General features: G+C 38.1%; 1 protein-coding gene across 2 annotated transcripts in view; it reads right to left on the bottom strand.

The window, feature by feature from the left end:
• The window catches only part of ctnna2 (catenin (cadherin-associated protein), alpha 2), a 293,925-nt gene that overhangs the window by 7,615 nt on the left and 265,481 nt on the right, over positions 1-20,829 (bottom strand). Inside the window, exons 13-17 of one of the 2 annotated variants that reach the window (XM_017405479.3) lie at positions 19,698-19,849; positions 18,790-18,828; positions 13,875-13,988; positions 7,762-7,943; positions 7,052-7,157 (exon numbers count right to left, since the gene is read on the bottom strand). In XM_017405479.3, the coding sequence (XP_017260968.1) occupies positions 7,052-7,157; positions 7,762-7,943; positions 13,875-13,988; positions 18,790-18,828; positions 19,698-19,849 (593 nt within the window). The remainder of the gene's footprint in view (positions 1-7,051; positions 7,158-7,761; positions 7,944-13,874; positions 13,989-18,789; positions 18,829-19,697; positions 19,850-20,829) is intronic. The other variant, XM_017405486.3, reaches the window with a different exon arrangement.

The following is a 20,829-nucleotide window of genomic DNA, read 5'->3' as shown; positions in this document are numbered from 1 at the left end:
TGTTTTTGGCTCTTCTTGTATCTGGTAATTGTTATTTATTTATTTGTTTTGTTAACCAAGGCCCCATGCACACAGGGATGGTGTATTGTGAATATAATAAAGAAAAGAAGTCATTTTAGCCTCAAATCCACAGAAAATGGCTTTTCAGGAGCCCCAAAATAGTATTTTTTATATTCAATCACAAGACATCTCAGGTTGGGACTTAGACACCTCCTGGTCACCTCGGTGTGATTTCTGAATGGACTGAGGTGGCGAGGGGAGTTGAACCCAACCCACCCCTGATGCACCTCTGTGCTGTGGTGTGAGGTAGTAATGGAGCCAAAACAGTCGACATGCGAAAAGGTAAGCTGACTTTGCGGCTCAATAATGTGATGAAATGATGACATATGTGCTCTGTGCGACTTCCCTGTCGCAGGATTAAGCAACAACAAGCAGGTTTTTTACTGAAATGATGCGCAGCGACTTTGCATTTAGTTTCAAGAATGTCTGACCCACAAAGAGAGTTGCTAACCTGAGTGGTTCATCATTCATCATGTTTTGAAAACTATACGAAGGAGAAGTCTGTCACACATTTTATGCACTGCGCTCCACATCAACGCAGCTTAGTTCGGCCCCATGCCTCTTATGGTTCCACGATGCTTGCTTCATTCCTGAAAGCTTACGTGTGTGCATGACGTGGACGGCTCCATCGGCGATTTATGAACAGCCAGAGGCAGCATAAAACGGACTGGTCTGTGTGCCCATTTCAAAGAACTGATTTATGAAAGAGCCTTTAGAAAAGCTTTCCAGAGAGAGAAAATCTAGAAATACCCACTTGCATTTTTTTTGTAGACAGCTAAAATGCAACTTATTTCACAATATTTTGACAGTGTCATAGTCCGACCTTCTGCCTAACCTACAACCTCGAGTACAACAGGTGTAACAACACTAATGACAGATTACATGCTTGCATAACTGTTGTAGTTGCTAAACTACAGAACAACCTTCCAAAACTTTATTACTTTTATGAACTGACAAGACCGATGAACAATACACATGGCTTTAAATAGAACAGAACATAAACCCATTATTATTACACCAAATAATCTAAAGCCAACCACTTTTTTATCATTAAACTGAATATTCTCTAGTAATAATAAAAATAAATGCAGTACATTTAAAAACCAATGTAAGAAACAGGAATAGTTTTAAAGGACATACACTGATGTATAACAAATTTAGCAAGATTCGCTTTAAACAAAAAGCTGTCCCTCCCTGGATATTGTCCCTGAAAAGTGTCCATTAAGTCTGCCTATTTGGACTGACACGACTCCCAGTCAATGTTATCTGCACTTTTGTGATCTCGTAGTTTAATGTGGCTTGAAGCAGTTACACTTTGTGACTCTGTGACTATTAAAAAGAACTGTGAAGGTCTGAGTACTTTGTTTAAACTTGTTTTGGTTTGTGTTTTTGCAGCACTTATTAGGAAGATGGTCATCTTGTTGCAAGATGATGCTTATGGTTTTTACCCAAAGCTCAAACTGAAAGCTGACATGAACACAACACAGATGTACAGTGTTTTAAAGGTAACAAAAAAAAGGAGAAAGGGCAATTTGGAATTCTGTAAAACTCAGAAATGGCTACACTAAGTATTTTAAGTCCCCCAGTGTTCAATGAGCATGTGCACTGTTGTGTAGGAACAACACCGCTTACTGTCCTGCTGTGGTAACTAGGCTTGTTTGCTAAACAGAAATAATATCCATCTAAATATAGTCAAGTGAATTGCAATTTCAGCAGATGTCATGCTTGTTTGTTTCTCTTTAGGTAATAAAAAGTACAAAAAATACTTATTGTGGAATGTTTTCAATTTGATGTGCAATCATACATAACAAAAATAGTTGGAATATTAAAGAAAAAATAAAATCCACAGAGTTGGGGAATGTATTTATGCTGTGCAGATCACTTTGCTTAGGTTGGGTCCAGCTGACCATCAGTGGGGTAAAGTCTGGTAAAAAATCAATGTAAAGTTGTTTAGAAAAAAATCAGCTATCGTCTATGGTGAAATCTATCTGTCCTGATAGAGGCAGTGTTTTTCAGATTGATTCCACAAGGGAGAAGAGGGTCAGTGAATAGTTCGAGAATAAAAATGATATGGATCACACTCTGTGACCTGCACAGTCATAAGTCAACCCTCAAGAAAGATTTTGGGATTTGACAGAGCATCACTATCATTGTTAAGACAGAAAACAAGGTAATGAATGTCTTTTTGAAGTCCCATCTCTCCAGGGAAATTTCAGAAACTTGTAAAGTCAATGTCAACAAGCTCTAAAGTTATTTCACCAGCAACACCTCATGAAGACGTTCTGTTCTATTATTGGATTTTCCTTTTGTCAAGTTTTTAATACCTGTCTTAACCTAAAACAAACAAAAGGATATTTGCAGCAACCATCAATGTAAATAATACAATTTAAATCAACACAATGCAGTAGAATAACTCTGCAATCAAACTCTTCGGGTGTCAAGCAGAGCTATTCATGATGTTAACATAAAACTGCTCTTTATAATACTCTAAAAAATGATGCTTTGTGCTATACAGCTGCACTCCACTACAAAGCCTGTGACTACAGGAGGCATTCTTAACCGAGAGCACATATCTTTTTCTTTTTTTTGTTTTAAATATTCACACATGCCTTGGGTCTTAAAGCTTACAGTCAGGCAATGCACATTTGTTTATGCTCCAAACCACTGCTGACAAATAACACACTTGAATAAATATCAGTGTCTTTCATTTGTCTCTTAAAAATGTTTTCTAAACTTAGTATTTCTCACTGCAGTGTCTTTATGTTTATTCTGGGCTGATCCGTTATATAGACAAATTTACCTTCACACGGGGCAGCATCCATAAGTCTCAATTAGGAGACCAGTGTTTACAGTTTCTTACATGTGTCTGTTGGAATAGCCGAGCGGTATACCCAACATCAGAGGCAGTTCTGTTCTCAAAAAACCTAAGTCAGCTTTTATCAGCTTTTTTCGGAAGTCGTGATACCACCCTCACTACAACAACAGATCGGCAAATGTGTCATTTGTGAGAACAAGCCTCCACAGTCGGAAGTTTAAAAAGGGTGGAGGTAATTAGGGTTATGTGGCTACCTCAGAAGCCTCATGTTCTCCTGGGAAATATTCTGGCAGCTCCTTACAGAGGTCAAGTCTTCTGACCTGGATTCATTTTTAACAAGAACTGATTGGAACTATGCCAAGTTAATGACATTAGGACTGTTTGAAAATTTTACAGAGTTGGTGAGAAAATCCTCTGGCATGAACACAAAAAATAAATTCAATATAAACTGATAAAGTGATGCTCTGGACTAGCGCTGGAGATTAAGTGAATTGAAAAATCATGATCTCGAGCAATCGCAGTTCTGCTAAAAGGCGATTCTCATATACGTGTATTTCCTGGCTTTCAGTTCATGCTGCATTCACTTGCTCATTTATTTACCTTACAACAGCTCCAGATGCTACAACATTCAAATACATTAACACACATGTACACAAAACAGTGTTGATGTATTAATCAGGCCAGATATTAGCAAATGATTCAGTCCTACAATTAGATCAGTTCTCTTTTCTCTCCTTCTATCATTTCTTTTATCCACATTTAAGCCACTACACTGTCAGTCAGGTGGCATGTAAACATGGAGGCACGCAATAAACTCAACACAGTAGCTGAAATGAAAAGGTAGTTATAACGCAGGGGGGACAAATGAGAACCAATGCAGGGAATTTTCCATAGCAACAGCAATGTTGTATATCTTTTTGCTACAAAAATAAACAAATAAATTTAACAAATAAAATTTTTTTGAAAAGGACCTCTTCCTTGTGGACGTTTTCTAAAAATGGTATACACAGCGTCATTATTTATACGCAGTATTTTAGCAATTTAGCCTTTAACTGATGTAATTGGAGTGGAGTGTCTACAAACCAAAGATGTTGTTTATTTATGGTATCTTGTTTTTCATTGCTTACATTGTACTATTTACATGCATTATCTTTTAAATCCTAAAGTGTAGGAGGTATAAAATTATTATTTTTATTTCACTTTTGTTACTTTTATTGTTTAATTTTGAATGAACAGACTGGGCATTCCTTTTTTTTATTGAGTGTAACATTTTTTGTTTGTTTGTTTATTATATGAGTGATTTCAGAGAATCTGATCTCAGTTCACAATACCAAAAGTCACCCATCATGTTACTGTAACAAAACTTGAATGAGCAAAATGCTCTGACATGCCGACTGGGTTAATGCTTAGCAATGACGCGACAACTGTAACATGCACAGCAGCAAAAACACACAACTTTGAGATTAAAGGCAAATAGTTCAAGGAGTACCAGGAGTCTTGATGTAAAATGATAAGAATTTGATGTTTAGTAGGAGTTATGGCGTTACAGCTGCAGATGAAGCAGCTTAGGAAAATAGAAGGGGAGAAAAAAGGAAGAAAAAAGAGGCACTGCTGGAGTGAAATGGGGTAAGGTTCCCCAAGGGCTTTTTCTATGTCAAGCGCAGTGCTTAAATGACTATGAAAGAGCTTGCCATCCTCTCATCCTTCCATGCTGAATTGTACTCAGCTTCACATGTGTTCATCAATAGGGCTGATGTGGAGAGTCTTGGTGACACGATTTGCTACTTAAGGGGGCTGTATAAAAGCAATGAGGCGACCATTTTTTCTTATTGTCAAGCTGTAACGCTCAGAACAAGCACAAGATACCTAGCATGAAGCGTGAATGCAAAATGCTTGTCTTCGTCACACACAACAAGGACAAGCAATCAAGGTGGTGCTTATTTGTGGGGGAATTCCATTAGAAGCTAAAAAGAATTAAACTTTTATGCTTAAACTTTTATTAACTTATTCTTTTTACTGCGTGTCATGGCATTCACATGGCCTGAATGCTTCACATATTAAACACATGCTGGAAATAAAAAAAGGCTCTCATATCCCCACTTTATGTCCTACTCAAAGCTCCGATGTCTCTGGAAGTGCGGCAGAAGGCTCTGAATATTCAGCAAGCTCCGGTCTAGGAAACGTTAAAAGTGAGAATCAAAAATGGCAAGCCACCTGCTCCTTTCATTACAGCAAACTGTTAATTTCCACACAGGTTCCTCAACTGATATGCCTTGTGGGATACAATATTTACTCCCACTCAAGCCCTGTTAAACACTGACTGTCACTCGGCGGTCCACGAGCCAAGAGGTAAACACGCAAACACAAGTTCATTCTTACTTAGCCCTGCTCTAAACAACATGTGTGACCTCAAACGCAAACAAATGTTCTCACACATGGGAATATGGTCAAGTGTTTACGTACAAGACTCAGTGAGGAGAAAAACAAACAAACAAAAAAAAAACAAATGCACAGCTCTTGTTTTTGTCTCACTTTGCAGTAATTACTACAAAACAGACAGTGTTGCAGAGATCCATTCATAATTTGAAACTTTGTTCTGTAGTGCAATATGCTCTGGAGAGAAGGACAGTGTTGTATGAGCCAGCATTGACTAAAGATGCCTTCTGTCCCCCTCAAAGCCTAATATACTCCACTGCCTCTAAAGCTAGTAGTCATTATGCACCATTGTAACAGTTTGCAAATGTATTCCTGTTAGGTCACAAGAAGGCATGGACAAATATAAAGCAGTATATTGTTATACTGAAATCATCCTCTTGGAAAGGGATTTTCTTCAGCAAAATTAGGATGGAGGCTCTGCTATATATGTGCTTCATGCTTAGAACTGAAACTTTCAATTTTACTTACTGTTTCTAGGAAAGGTTCAGTCTGCTCTGACTAACCATCTGATTCCTCCCGATCTTCCACCGGAATGCGCAAAGGCTTTGTAATGATCTAAATGTTTAACGACTTGCTGTGTTCTCCTCCACTATGATGTAGATCTATGATGGCTTAATATGTCACAGTGTAGACATTCAATACTGCTGATTTTCTCCAAAACAGGTACTGGGCAAATATAATGCTGGAAAGGTGGGTCAGTTTACGTAGAACATTTGAATAAGATATAAAAGCCATTTAAGCAAAAATAGAGTCCAATCAGATGTCTTAAATTACTGAATGACTTGAATTTTAAGCAACAAAAGAGTGGAAGCAAAAGGAAATTATTATATTTACATTTCTCATAATCAGTTATCGCAGTGAAGAAGAAAATGAAATGTCTTTTTTTTTAAAGATACCCCAAAGGTATTTGAAATTATATAGAAGTCAATTTTGTGTCCCATTATGAAATCAAATATTAAAACAAAATTATCTTAGCGCAGATTTGACGCGAGAAATGTGCAGGCCTCGTGGTGAGACAGAATTTCAAGAAGAGATTTTACTATGATTCTAAAAGTCGATTTCAGCTTCATCGTTTCTTCGGCCAAGCAGCCCTGGATAAAAGCTCAGCGTGTGATACTGAAACCTACAGTAATTATTCCAAAGGTTTGCAAGCTAACAGCAGTTGCAATTACAAAGACAACGGGCCGTCTGGATATATCAGTAGGTTTTCAGCCTAAGGTATCCTTACTTCTTATTAGAGACAGATGAAATGAAAAAGAACATTATGCATTACCTGGAGTGAGTGTTTTGAAACCTCTCCCAGTTCATTATGTGTACACTCACCTACACAGCACAAACACCTATTCCGTTTCACTCACATCTTCTCTCGGCACAGAACTGATTGATTAGATATTGAAAATGGTCTGTCAGCATGTTTTAGAGAGGTACTCATTTGATAATGAATGCATCACCTCGGTTGGAAGCTAATTATATTAGAGACACAACTTGGTTCTGCTGTCTTGCTCTCTCAGTGTTGGCCCCACTGGGAGACAAAGTCATGCAGCAACACAGATCTACCACTCCAGCTACACTCATCAACTCTCACAGTAAAGATTTCCATTGGCCATGCCCACTTACTTTAAATTAAAAATTTGCTCTGCCGCCAGCTGCCAAGGCTCAGTCAGATACACTTTCGGGCGCACGGCAAAGCATAAAGACAAAAAGTGATAGTGACAGGCCCAAACTAAGTTACAAAGCTACCTGATCTGCAACAGCACGAGACAATTTGTCCATCCTGGAACCAGCCTCTGCAATCTTCTTAGCCGCGTTGATCACATCTGAGGAGTTCTTCAGGGGGCCTTTGCCTCTGCGATAATTCAAGGGGAGAGAAAGAAGAAATAAAGAGATTTTGGAAAGACTTGCAGAGACAGTGGGCACGCAGAATTTTAAGACATTATAATCATTCAATGATAAAACATTTTATGTTACATGAAACAAAAAGAGTCTATCATTCTCACTAATTGTGTATCTCCAAGATCTGCTTTGGTAGGTAGGTAGGTACATTTATTTATATAGCACACAGTACAAAGAAACAACATTTATTGCAAAAACAGAACATGTTTAAATGGATTAGAATGAGTGTTTGCATGTGCACGATGTGTCATTTTTGATCAGTTCTGGGACAATTTTTGTTCCATTTGCTCACGCCAGTCTGAGTAACTGGGGTCAGTGCCAAGTAATAATGGTGCAGTCACAGCACTGCAGGCACAAACACTCATGACTAATCAGGCCTCTGATTTGTAATTATCGTGGAGTTTTAAGTTTGCTTCATGTCTTTTAATTGTGCAGTAGATCACAATGTTACAAATAGGCTAAAGAGGAGAAAGGGAAGTTGATGTGTACAGCTAAAATTGTGTGACAGACATTTCTATACGGTCTATCTGCCTTTTTCCACTGGCTGTTGAGTTTACCTGGTGAAATCTGTCATTTCCATCATGATCATACACATCTGCTTGGCGAGCACAATGATGTCATTGCCATTATCGTCCCACTTGGCGACTTCTGCATCTAACTTGCACTTCTCCTGTCTGAAGCTTTCCACCTGCTCAGCAATTTTTGCCTTCTCCTCCTGGGGCAGCTGTGCCATGATGGCCTGCAGGCAGCACAAAAACAAAAGCATTACAAAAAAAAGAAGCAAACTTCGACAATGTTAAGATGCGTGGAATATACGGGCAAGATGGGTCAGAAAGAAAAAAAAAATTAGGGTTCAGTGTGGAGTTAAAGCTGAAAAGAAGATAACAGTAGAGAAACGAGGAAAAGGCTGAAACAGTGAGAGGATGAGTTAAGCAAAAACAGAATACTGCAGGAATACTAAATAATAGCTAAATTCATGTTAGTTAATTTAGTTTCTGTTTGCTCTAGATTCAGAAGCTCTACAAAACTGCAAACTTGAACAATAAATTAGGAGTCTTGCCCTTTTGAAATGATTCCAAAAAAAGTTTTAAAGTTTGCATTTAATGACTGGACCCTTTCAAACCCCTCGACAACCTATACCTTTAAAAACCAAATCCTTTTCTGCCTTCATTTTTTTTTCCATCTATGAAAATACATTTGCTCTCTCAGCAGCCTTTGGGGGCAGGTCCAAAATGGCATAAATCTTGTGGCGAGGTCACAGGCGCAGTTAGGACCCTGTATTATTTGGAAGATAAATGTATAATTACCTTGCCTCTTAGACCAGAGAATGAATAATGCATTTGTTCAACATTATGTCAGCGAGGTGAGGTGGAATGAAGAGTAACCTGGTTTCCATTAGGTCGATTCTATTGACTCGAAAGGTGCAGAGAGAAAACGAGTACAGTAAAAAAGGAAAAGTCACCATCAGTTTTTAACCTCAGCTATTATTCACTGTCCTCCAAGAACCGCTATTCTCTTAATGTTATAATAACCCTCGTCCTCCGTATCCTTTCCCCCCTCCCTCTCTAACGGCAAAGCTGGTGTGTGGGGTGAGCTCTGTGAGACGTGCGTCACGTTGCTTGTGTCCCCACGGTAGATGTGTCAGGAGGAAAATGAAAACAAAAAATATGGATGACTTGTCCTCCTGAAATTGTTTGAAAGAAAATGAGCACGGAAGGTGGAGGGAGGGGCGAGGCGCGGTGCAAAAGAGAAAATTGAAATTACAGACAGAAATAGAGAGGCATAGCGGCACAACTGAGTTTTGGCCTACTGATTGCTCTTCTGAGTGCAGTGGTGCAAAGCTTTGATGGTGGTTAGTTTAAAAAAAAAAACCCAAATGGCATAAACAAACAAGCACAACCAGCCCCCCTAAAGCCCAGTGTAGATTTCCTTTGCTGCTGGTGCCAAGACACACAAACAACAGCATGGAGGCAAATCCTATTAAACAGCATGTGGGGTGAAAACCCTGCTCACATTTAAAACAAATACCAAGTTAATATGTGTTTAGACTGCACGATGAGGAATGAAGTATTCAAAGCACAAGTGACTCTAGCAGGGCACACTTACGTTCACACTGCAGCTCTGCTTGCATGTGTTGCCTTAAATTACTATGGCTTATGGGTCCTGGGGCACCTGTTTCCTTATTCATTTAATCTGTGACTAAATGTATAATACATGTGCCTGCCCATCTACACATTAACATTAACTACACTGCTATAGATGAATTTGGTAAATAGTTTGTCCCCAGAGTTGCTTGTATTTAACCCATAAGCGACCAGTACATGCCAGAAAAAACAAAGGGCCTGTTGAGGATCAAACACACACACACAAAAAAAACAACCTCTCCCTAGGTGATTTACAGACTGAATTTGCTTTTTGATTTCATTTCACATAACAAAACATTCCTGTTCTTTCTGCTGTCAAGTATAACTTGTTTTAAATATGATATGAATGTGAAAACAACTAAAAACATTTCAGCTGACTGACTTTAAGGGTTCTTTTCCTCTCAGCTTGAAGTTTTGGCTCGTCAGTAGCTCCTTGGAATACAATCTCTGATACATGCTTATGTAGAGTGAGGCCAAAAATCTAATTTTGGCAAAGCTGCTCTGAAACTGCTGCCTAATCAACACCAATAACTTTGACTGTGCTGTCACAATCAGCAGAACTCTGTGAACTCAGGACTGGAAGTCGATCATTAACATATTTGGTGTTCATATCATTCCTGCACCCAACTGTTGAGTCATTAATTATTTACTCGTTCCTATAATTGAACTGAACTGTGTACAGCTGGTGTCGAAGCGATGAACATGCATGGTTTTGCTAAATGCCAATGTTGTGAGTGAGATAATGTAAATGTAGATTGAAATTCATTAAATATTCTATGTGCGGCAAATTCTTTGAGTGCAATGAGAGTGCTTCCCCGACATCTTCTGTACATAAAATGAACATTAAATCAAAGCAGATGTCTCTCCTGCACGAATAAAAGGAGCAAAAAGTCTCTTGAAACTCAACAATTTCGACTGAAAAATTCCCTGACTTAAAACAGGGTTCAAGGAAGGCAGTGGAGAGAAAGAAAGGGATTTGGTGAGTATACCAATTCACTCTGAAAATGGTGTGACAAAAGCAAGCGTGTCAGGGAGGAAAGGGAGAGAAAAGGGGTTTCTGAACACAAAAGAAAGCTGCAGCACAAGGGTAAACACATGAGCCAATTGGGACGTCAGGGGAGCAGGAAGGCTCTTGGTGCTGCCCCCCCACCCACCTCCTCCACGGCTCTCTAGAATTCACTTATCCCCAAATCCCTTCCCCTTCTTTACTGATAACAACAAGGAGCGGGCCTTGGGAGCTTAACATAGTGGCAAATCCAGCCGAGGGAGAGCCATGCCAATACACTCTGCGACTAGGCTACGTCTGCAGGGATTAGAGAGCTTTCCGGGTTTCTTCACCAAGTGTGCCGTCTTGAAATGACTTTAATTTGTTTCATTTGAAATAAACTGCCCAGACACTCAGAGTTCAATTTTATGGATGACCTATCAGCAGGGTTATCCAATCACTGTGTTTAGAACTGTTTACGGTGTGTTTGGCTGCCTGTGAATTATCCATGGCATGTCGCACAAATAGAGTTTTTGTCTGCATGTTTTACTAGAAAGATATATTCAGGCCTCCTTCCTCTGCTCAATTTTTTGCTGCTTTATTTTGCCCATTTAACAACTTTGCCTGGCGTGTCAGTATAATAAATCGACAGGTGAAGCCACAGAAAAGTAAAAGCCCAGGCAATGCATGCTCCGTGGATTGTGCTGAGCCTGTGTGAGAAAAAGGAAAACAGTGATCTTGGGGGAGTAAAACAGAGATATCATGCATGTGTCCTTTGTGTGATATCCGCACACTGGATGGGCTTGGAGGGATCGCAAACTGTAAACCTCAGTGTGCTCATGTCAGCTCCTGTGGAGAAAATGGATTATGCTTCCTCTTGTCTGTTTGAAGAGAAAGACAGCACTAGTGTGGACATGCCACGGCCGTGAGAGCACAGCAGACTTCATCCTGACAACACGCTGAAGCAGATTGTGCAGATCACCACTGGTTTGCAGCATAAACATGTTTTATGAATGTGCTTGCCATCTGTGTGCCTTAAAATTTTAAATTCCTCAGGGCTTGACACTGTCTAGTAGTGCAAAAACAGGCGATATCAAACAGTGTGAGAAAATTTGTCGGTATGCTAGATTTATACAAAACATGCATGCTACATGTATAAACATGATAAATCTTGTTTGATAATGCGTTGTGATACATTGTAATGAGTGAACATTTCTGGATTTTTTGCAATATTTATATGAATATTAATTTCATGAACATGAATGTAAAGGACAATTTTATACAAACAGAACAGCGAGATGCACTTCAATCCACTTTATATCACTGTATTACAGTTACAAGTTACGACAAAGAGACATGTTGCGACTTCAAACTGTTCCCCAATAGAGCTGCCCACTCAGAGCTTAGCCGAGTGCCAAGAAAACTAGTTAACAGTTTGTTGCTGTAAAGCTTCTTTGTGTACAAGCGTTGGTGCATCTTAGCTCAGATGGCCCTGCAATGTTACACCGCAGGAGCCTTAGTGGGAGTATAAATACAACAAACCAAAAGTACTTCACACCCAGAAAACCCCCACAGGCTTTCTGGATCGGCTCAGAACCTGAGTGTGTTGTTACATTTCACATCCAGATTTCTGATCAAACTTTGATCAGCCAGTTTAATTAATTTAATAAACAATTTGTTCTTTTCACCATTAACAGTCACAGCGTAAAAATAAAAAAAAAATAAAGAAAAACCTAAAACAAATTTAAAAAAAAACCTCATCATCTGTTGGTAGAAATGCCTACATTTCTCCAAAATTAGTAATAAATTCACAAAAACACAAACACTTCACAATATTTTCTTCACTCTGCTTGTTTTTTTTTTTGTTTGTTTGGCTTTTCATAAATAAATAATGACATTGTGGCATATGTTATGTGTTGTTGTTCTCAATTTTAATTTCTAAACAAAAAGAGGATGTGCTTACTTTTTACCATAACTACACGCATGAGCACTGGAAAAAAAGAAATAAAACCTAAAGTATCTCTTTGCAATGACTTATTCAGATTGTTTTTACATGTTATTTGTGTTTCCATCAATGCATCAAGAAATGCATGGTGGGGAGGCTGGTGGGGTGGGGAAACGCTCACTTGAAAGGATTATTGCTTCTGGTAGGAGAAAGAGTGAAGGTGCGTAATGATAACTTAAAACCGCTTTTGCGTGTAATTCACATGAGTGATCTTGTGCAGTATTAGCAGTTGTCTAATGATGTGAATGGTTGGAAGACGAAACATTAACTTCAATAACTAATCTCAGCCGCCTGGGCAGAGGTGTATGTGTGATGGTTTTGAGTCCATATAATGAGGGAGGAGGCAGGGGTGGGTGAGCAGGTCAATGTTATGTGCAGTGCTGCTCACCAGGAGACTGCTGTTTGTTTCCTGTCACGACAGAATGACACTGTCTTATTAAGCCAAGACAGCAACCTGAACATTTTGACAGTGATGCAACTTTTTACTGCAGAGTGAGTGTTTCACAGAAAATTGACCAAAAATAAAAAAACACAACAAGAGAAGTAATAAGTAATAAGATTAAAATAGACAACTTAGTAAATTTAGTAATTTCTATAAAGGAACATAGACTTTCGTTTATAAAGCAAAAATCAGATATAGTAGCAGTGAAATATACATCTGCTGAAACAACATTTAGGCAGTGAATGTGTTGCATTCAGGAGCCAGTTTCCTGACTTCTGCTACAGTTACAGTAGGATTTGGCCTAAACGTGATTGTGTTATTGCTTCTAGTGCTTTCTTACCGATGACAGATTTCTTCAAATCATGTTCTGAGATTTTATTTTTAAAAAATAGGCACAAAATATGTGCATTTAACAAAAATAAGCAGCAGTTTTGATTGGATTTATTTCTCCATTTTGTGCATTACCCCCAATGTGTGCAGACTGTACAGAAACCTAAGCAAGTCAGGGCCACAGGGAGAGGAATCGAGCCAAGTCACACTGCTGCCATCCACAATCCATTCAACAAGCAACACACCGCGAGAGCCTCTGTGTAGCTGGAGGGGAGCAGGCACTGATACCCTCTTAATGTCCTTTAAGCTGGGCCCAAGTGAAAAATTGCTAATGTGCAACAAAGCTCAGACCCTGGTGATCATGGCTGAGGCCTTGGCACAACACAATGCTACATTTTGGGCAGTGTCTAAAGGGAGTTGGGTAATTACTACTTTCTTTGTGATTGCAATTTTACACCTGCCATCCCTGAATAGTATTTATTTCAAATAGGATAATTTAAACACCATCCAAGTGGAAACAGTTGGATGAACTGATTCATGTGCAGCTGGGGAACCAAAGTGGATGTGGAGTTGAATAAACTTGCACCTCAGCCTACATTTGAACCTTCAAAACTACTGTCACAATCTTATAAAGAATTTAGGCTGGCCTCTCACCTTTTCTTCAAACCAAATAAATGTTTTTTATTCTGTCTGTTTGTTACAGGCTCTAAAACTAGGACACATCTACAAAGGTGAGGCACAGTGGGAAGTCAATATCTGCTCACCCGGGCACTCTGTCCTGCAATAAGCTGGTCATCTTCCGTCTGGACACTGGTTCTGCTGCGAGTATCATAGTCCTCCTGTTCAAAGTCGGAGTCATCTTCGAGCTCCTCTGGTGTCTGTAAGAAGCACAAAGGAAAAGTCAGACAAACAGCAGAAAATAAGGAGAGGGGGGAAAAAAAGAAACTCAATTTTCTAAATTGACAGCTCAGACTGCAGTTTTTTAAAGCTTCAGCATCTATTGTGTGGAAATCTTACATTCTTGTCATACATTTGTCTGTTTTGTTTTCAGTGTGCAGTAACTCAAATAGAGTTTTGCACTAAACCAAACCCAGCATATAGACAGAAATGCAACATGACTTATATTCAAATTGAGAAACTTGTTCTAGAGCACATTTGTTGAAAGGCTTAAAAATCAAAATAAAGAATGACAAAAAGCTTAAATAGCTTTTTTGTATATATGCCAACGTCCCTCAATCAAACTTATTTGTCAAAAACCAATAAGGTGGCACTCCTAAAAATACCAAATTACCTAATAATTAAATTAACACCATAAAGCACTAAGCATTAGCTCTGCTAAAAAGGGGCAAAGACAATAAAGAAAGAAAAAGCCAAGAATCAGAACCATTTTCGTACACCTGTAAGTGTTCCCATTTTTCAGTGTATTTTTAGGAATACCACATACGTCAGACATTTGCATTTCAGTATTGTTCACATGAAAATAAAAATATCTCAATACAAAGCCTGGGTTCACAATGGTGGCTGTAAATGTGCCGATCCAATAAGGCATGGCTTACACACCCACACACACACACACACACACACATATACACACACAGTCTAATTGATATTATTTTGAAACAAAAATATTACAACTGTTGAAACTGCTGCTTAAAATAAAACTACGTAGCGAAAATAATATAGTTACTTTAATGTTAAATCAATATGTTAAATTAAAAAGATTTGAATTTGTAAATACACTGCAGATGATTTCACTCCAACACTTCATGAAAGTTAAAGGTCTAGCATTCCTTATAGGAATGCATGCCACTCGCTGCTTTTGATGCCAGACTTTTAGACTAAGGTCATCTTATGATGAGAAATGATAAAGCTGATGCCACTTTGGTCAAACCTTAAAAATAACATCATGCACAACTATAAGCAATATTGCAAGGTATCATAATCAGAGTATGTTGTGAATGACTCTGAGATGCTACATTACATTTTAGATCAATAAAACTGAGTTTTTTGTGTTGGTTAATGCCAATCACCTGTGGCAGAATTAGATAGACTCTGAACTTTAATTAGTTGTTGTTGTACATTGTTACTTTCTAAAAGTTTAATATTATCGCCTCACTTTGTCTTTTTGGCATCAGGCAATAAAAACAAAAATCTTTGAAGTTAAGAATGTTGACGTCTTTAAACAGAATCGAAGATGCAGGACCTCATTTAAAGAGGTCCCCAATCCAGAACAAATAGTGCCGTTGCAAACTGGGTAATAGTGTAACCCCAGTTCCCAGAGTGAGATTTGCTTGTAAAGCAAAAAGAACAATTTTAAATGATTTTGTGTTGTAGTTAAGTGACAGGATTTGCAATTATCCACCAAGTAGAACAGGTGCACTGATAGAGATGTTTCTGAAGAATACATAGGAGGGTGTGTATGTATTCCCATATTGATTCATGTTACCCATGTTTGTCTGAAAACGAGGAAGCTAAGAGTTTACTGATGTTTATTTGTCATCAGAGCTTCATAAACAAACTCTAGCTGTTTAGTTTCTAGTAAACTTTTAAGCATTTAATTAATTTTGTTTCATTATTTATATGAGCATTGATTTTTTTTTTTTCTTAATCATTTTGTTGATGAATACTTTATTTTGTCTGGTTTTGCAAACCACTATGCCTTTTTTGACTTGTCAAATAATTAACCCTGGGGCTAGATAAAAAATAAAACTCAACTTTTATTTGGTCTGGCATTCAGTGGATGGTTCTGCTCACATTCAAAATGATTTTCACCCAGCATTGCTTGGATCAGGCCAATCACATTTATTTATCACATTGAGAGCAGGTTTGATGCAATAAAAATGTACAGAGGAACACTCAGCGCCTTATTGGTCAAGCCTCTGATTGATGGTAGGTCTATTCAATTGCATCAAGAAGCCTTTTGATTTTGGCTTATCAATAACTCTCATTGGAAATCAAAACTAAACAGAGAGGTACCTGGGTAATTTGTATTTGTGCATTTTAATCAGCAGGCCAACTGATCAAATAGTCCAAAATAAAACAACACCCTCATTGTAGAATAAATTAGTTTCTCTTGACTTATTGTTGTTACACATACTATGTAGGTAACACTGTGACACTCTGTCCCTCCTACTTTAAATACAAGTAGACCTGGACAATAAAATCCATGTTGGTGAAATTGCAAAATTGTCCAGCTGTGTATGACAATGCATTCACTTGAACTCATTTATTCACCAAGAGTAATAATAACAGTGGGCTAACAAATGGCCAAAACAACCATGTTATTTCATAATGTGTTACAGGGATGTGCCATGGCATCAGGATAATTCTCTGCAAGTTGTGCTTACTTGTGCAACTGATCACACTTGACAATTGGGTGAAAAAGCGATCAGATGTAGAAGAAAAATCCACAGCCACACTGTACTTTAAACGTTGAAGATCAATGGACCAGTGGTTCTTTCTTCCTCCGTAGGATCCTGTGGTGCATTTTGCTTTTTGAATTTTACTGAAGTAACATAATCCACAGTTTGACAAAAGCAATGCTTGCTCATACATAAAGATTGTGTGAAAACATTCAGCCCCCTCATTTGTTTCAATGAGGTCACTGTGTGACGCAGGAGAGGTGCCAACTCAGAGGGACAGTTACCAAGGAAACTGTCCACTTATGTGCACAGGATGTTTCTGCTGTTTACCTTGCAGTCATTCTAACCCAGAATGAAATCATTACAGTTTTTGTGACAATTTTGCAAGCTTGTAAAAATATTGCTGTCCAATTATAATTCTCCAGGAAGTGTTTGACATGTGATAAACCTTTAAACTGGACCAGCATTCTCAGATTATATTCGAGTGGTTCACTGATACTTTATTGAGCATGATCCCATCCATGTAACACTTTCATTTATTTCCTTGCAGCACTGGTTTTAATTTGAACTTTAGGTGTGAGATCATTTCAATAAATTGATGTACGTCAATGTTTGTTCAGTCATCAATTTATTCAGTAACAAGGACATTTCAGTATTTCATGCCCACCACTTGCTTCTGTATCCTACTATCGACTCTCACTGATAAGTATGCATGCATGTATGTGGATGAATGTAGGTCAGCCACACAACTTTATTTTTGAAGTTTCATTATATTTTTACTTTCTTCTAAAGACCTGTCTCAAACTTTAAACACTGTGGAAAATCGGCTTCTTAATCCACTGACTTCTCATGAGATCTCTGCTGTAAAAATTCTAAAGGAGCTATTACTCGGTTTAAGTGGGAAGAAAAATTACACAAGGAAAAAGTGAGAGAGAAAGAGAGAGAGAGAGAGAAAGTATTGCATGTGGCACTAACATTTACTATCTGTACGATGAAGTCAAACAACGCAGAAAGCACAAATCTTCCAAGTTGTTTCCTCAGAAAGTAAATGAACTTGGATGGGATTATGAAGCCAGCTGGTCCTGGGCAGTTCAAAGCTGCCTGTTTTACATTATTTACTAACATCAAATTATTTTCCATAATTAGATTTTTTCCAGAGCTGCACTGGGAAAGCTTCCAGCCTGCATAAAGTTGAATAAATGAATTACATGGTGTAAAGAGGAGGGCCAGTTTGGATTAAAAAAAAATGTGGATACTGTAACATTGGAGTGAGTGTGTGAGACAGTGGAACTGGCGGTGTCTTGTTATTATGAAGCATTTTTATCTTAGCAGCTCTGTAAAACAAATTTTGTGACACATTTTATTTATGTTTTTCCTCATCCTAAGGGCAGCTAGACTTTTGTTATGAAATATTAACTATCATAATAGTATGACAGCCAGCAGCACTGTTTGTTATACAAATGAAGACCAAAAACAGAACAGGCCATTTAAAATTTAAGAAGTCTATATTGTAAGTGTGAATGATTTGTTTTTTGAATCATGGTTGAGCTAACAGACATGTTTTTTATTCTCATGATTTAGTATCCAAGTGTTTACCTTTGTAAAATGTATACTTTCAAATGACTGAACTGGTTGAAAATGATCACATCTATCCAGAGGTAATGGGAACAGGTTGTAAAAGCAAGTATATCATGCTTCAAAACTAAACTAACTCAAAAGCCTACTTATTAGGGGTGTAACAGACCACATAAATCATGGGTGGGTATTTACTTCAGTTTTGGGGTCATAGTTCAATACAAGCTTAGTAGAACAGGGAAATCAAACTAATGCTAAATGCCACTTCTTCTCCACACATTTTAAACAAACAAGAACCCTGCAAGAATCAGAAGTAAAAAAAGCAAAACATCATCCTTGTCAGTGTAGAGGTTTTAAGGTAGCAGGCCATGTGCAGCAAGGTAGGACTTGTCAACTGGTAACTTTGCTATATGAAAAAAAAAGTCATATTGTAATGCCTTATTTATCCATGTGAGTAGCACAGTGGAGCAGTGCTTCGATCTGTTGCCTCACAGCAGAAAGGCGTCAGACTCACAACCCAACTAGGGCCTTTCTGTGTGGAGTACGCATGTTCTCCCCATGCATGCATGTGTTTTCTCCTGGTGCTCTGATTTCCTCCTCCTACAGATTAAAAATGTGCATGTTAGGTTAACTGACAGCTCTAAATTGTCACTAGGTGTGAGTGAGAGAGTGAAAGGTTGTTAGTCTTGTTTGTCTTTATGTGGCCCTGTCATAGAATTGTAAGATGTACCCCGCCTCTCACCCAATGACTGCTGGAGATCGGCACCAGCTCCCCAAGATCCTGCACAGAAAAGTGGGGGGGGAAATCGATAGATGGATGAATATTTATCTATGTTGAATTGTAAACACTGTTCTGCAGGTTGTGTGTCTAAACAAAAGTTTGATGAACTTCTAAACTGAAAAGTAACTCTTTCTTGGTCAAAAAAAAAAATGTGCAAAATTGAATGTGTGTTTCTAAAGAAAATGACAAAGCCATCTAATGTAAAAATGCTAAATAAATATAATAAAAAACACTCACACCTAGTTTCTCAGCCAGGTGAGTGCTAGTGTACTGTTTAAACATAGGTCACAGGGTGATGCTTGGTGATGTATTTAAAGATGGGGTTTTTTAGATGCCAGAGGACGCTTCAAGGCATACAAATTATGACCCTTTCTTTCCATATACCACGTGTTACTCTATGATGCTATCATAGATCACTGAGAATTTTTTCCACACTGCTGATTTGAAACAAACAGGAAGGTCTTCAAAGTCCTGTCTCCTCTGAATTAGGCATTTTTCCTGCACTTTGGTGTGAAGTGCTTTAGATAGTATCTTCCTTTACCCCATTTTTATCATGGCAGTTAGTAAAAACAAAACACAAACAAACAAACAAAACGTGCATCCACCTCTAGATGAGAAGTAGTAATTACATGTAACTTCATCAGATTTTTCTACAGTGGACCTTGTACCCCAGTCCTTACTAAAGGACCATTTACAAATACTAAAAAGTGACCACATTTCTTAATTGTATACAATTACACAGCACACAGGGAAACACTTTGGATAGAGGGTTAAGGACATAAAAAATCACTGTTGGTTTACATTTTAGGACATCTCAGTGAATATCACTGAGTATTCTTTTGCTCTTTCAGAGCAGGCAACAGACATACCCTTATCATGAGGACAGCTTTCCTTATGTCACGGACACCATCGTACACCAGACGGGATGCATCAATGAACTCGTTCTCCTCAAATGCCTGCGGCGGGTTCGTACTGAGAGCCTCAATAGCTACCTCCACTTGTTCTGCAAAACGGGGCATGACTGCAGGAACAAAAGAAACAAATAAGGGAGTCAGATAAAGGAAACAAAAAGGGAGGTAAATAGAAGTTTATTAAGATTATCAGTAACTGGCTTGTTTTATAATGAGTAAACCCTTTGAAAAAGGAAAGAAAAAATATACTGAAATCAAAAGTATGAATCATTCAGTGTCTTGAGGCCATCATTTCAACTAGTTTCTACATTTTCAAGAACTATAGGTGCTCTTAGTCCCTGCTTGCTTGCATGCTTCGAAAAATTGAAATATGCCCCAATAAACAACTCTTTAAAAGACAATATTCCATTCAGGACTGTCTGTCACAAACTACTTGGGTATTTACTGCCATTCGGTTGTGTTACTGTAAGTATAAGCATGTGTGACTAACCTGGGAGATAACTATGTATGCCACTGAGTTGCTATTGTGTGAGCCCAGGCTGTCAAATCATAATGCCAATGAAGGGAAACATTCATCAAAGTCTTTTGAGCCAAACAAAAGCCCTTCAACAAAAAAATAAAGAAAAAAAAATCCCTATTGACCACAAAAATAGTTGGTTTTGTTGTCAGTATGAACTGGCTGAAGCTGATGGAAAAATGGAAAAGCTTTGTGCTCTTTGTGCATCTCAGACAAATTGTGCTGAATGGACATTGTTTAATATTTAAGACTATTGAGTAACGGTTTCGATATTTAGCAGGCCACCTTTCTATGTGATCTCTTGCGTAACAATAACTGGGCTGTAGAAAAATACCACAACACAAACAGGGATCTACCTGAAAGACAGTGGTTGGCAAAAAAACAACAAAAAAAAAACAAACAAGTCTGTTTAGTAAGAAGTACTTTTTGAAACATTGGAATAGCTTGCAACACGGTTAAGGTAATCTGCTAAAATGTTTCCTTTTCCAACCAACATTAAAAATACATGTTTTTGCTTTTACTCAAAGACAAGAAAAAAATACTGCATTTTGTTGTGGTGCAAATAAATTAATG

This window comes from Kryptolebias marmoratus, linkage group LG3 (genome assembly GCF_001649575.2).
Source record: "Kryptolebias marmoratus isolate JLee-2015 linkage group LG3, ASM164957v2, whole genome shotgun sequence".
NCBI lineage: Eukaryota > Metazoa > Chordata > Actinopteri > Cyprinodontiformes > Rivulidae > Kryptolebias > Kryptolebias marmoratus.
Note: the sequence above shows the minus strand (reverse complement) of the source record. Positions and strands in the feature narration are given on the sequence as shown.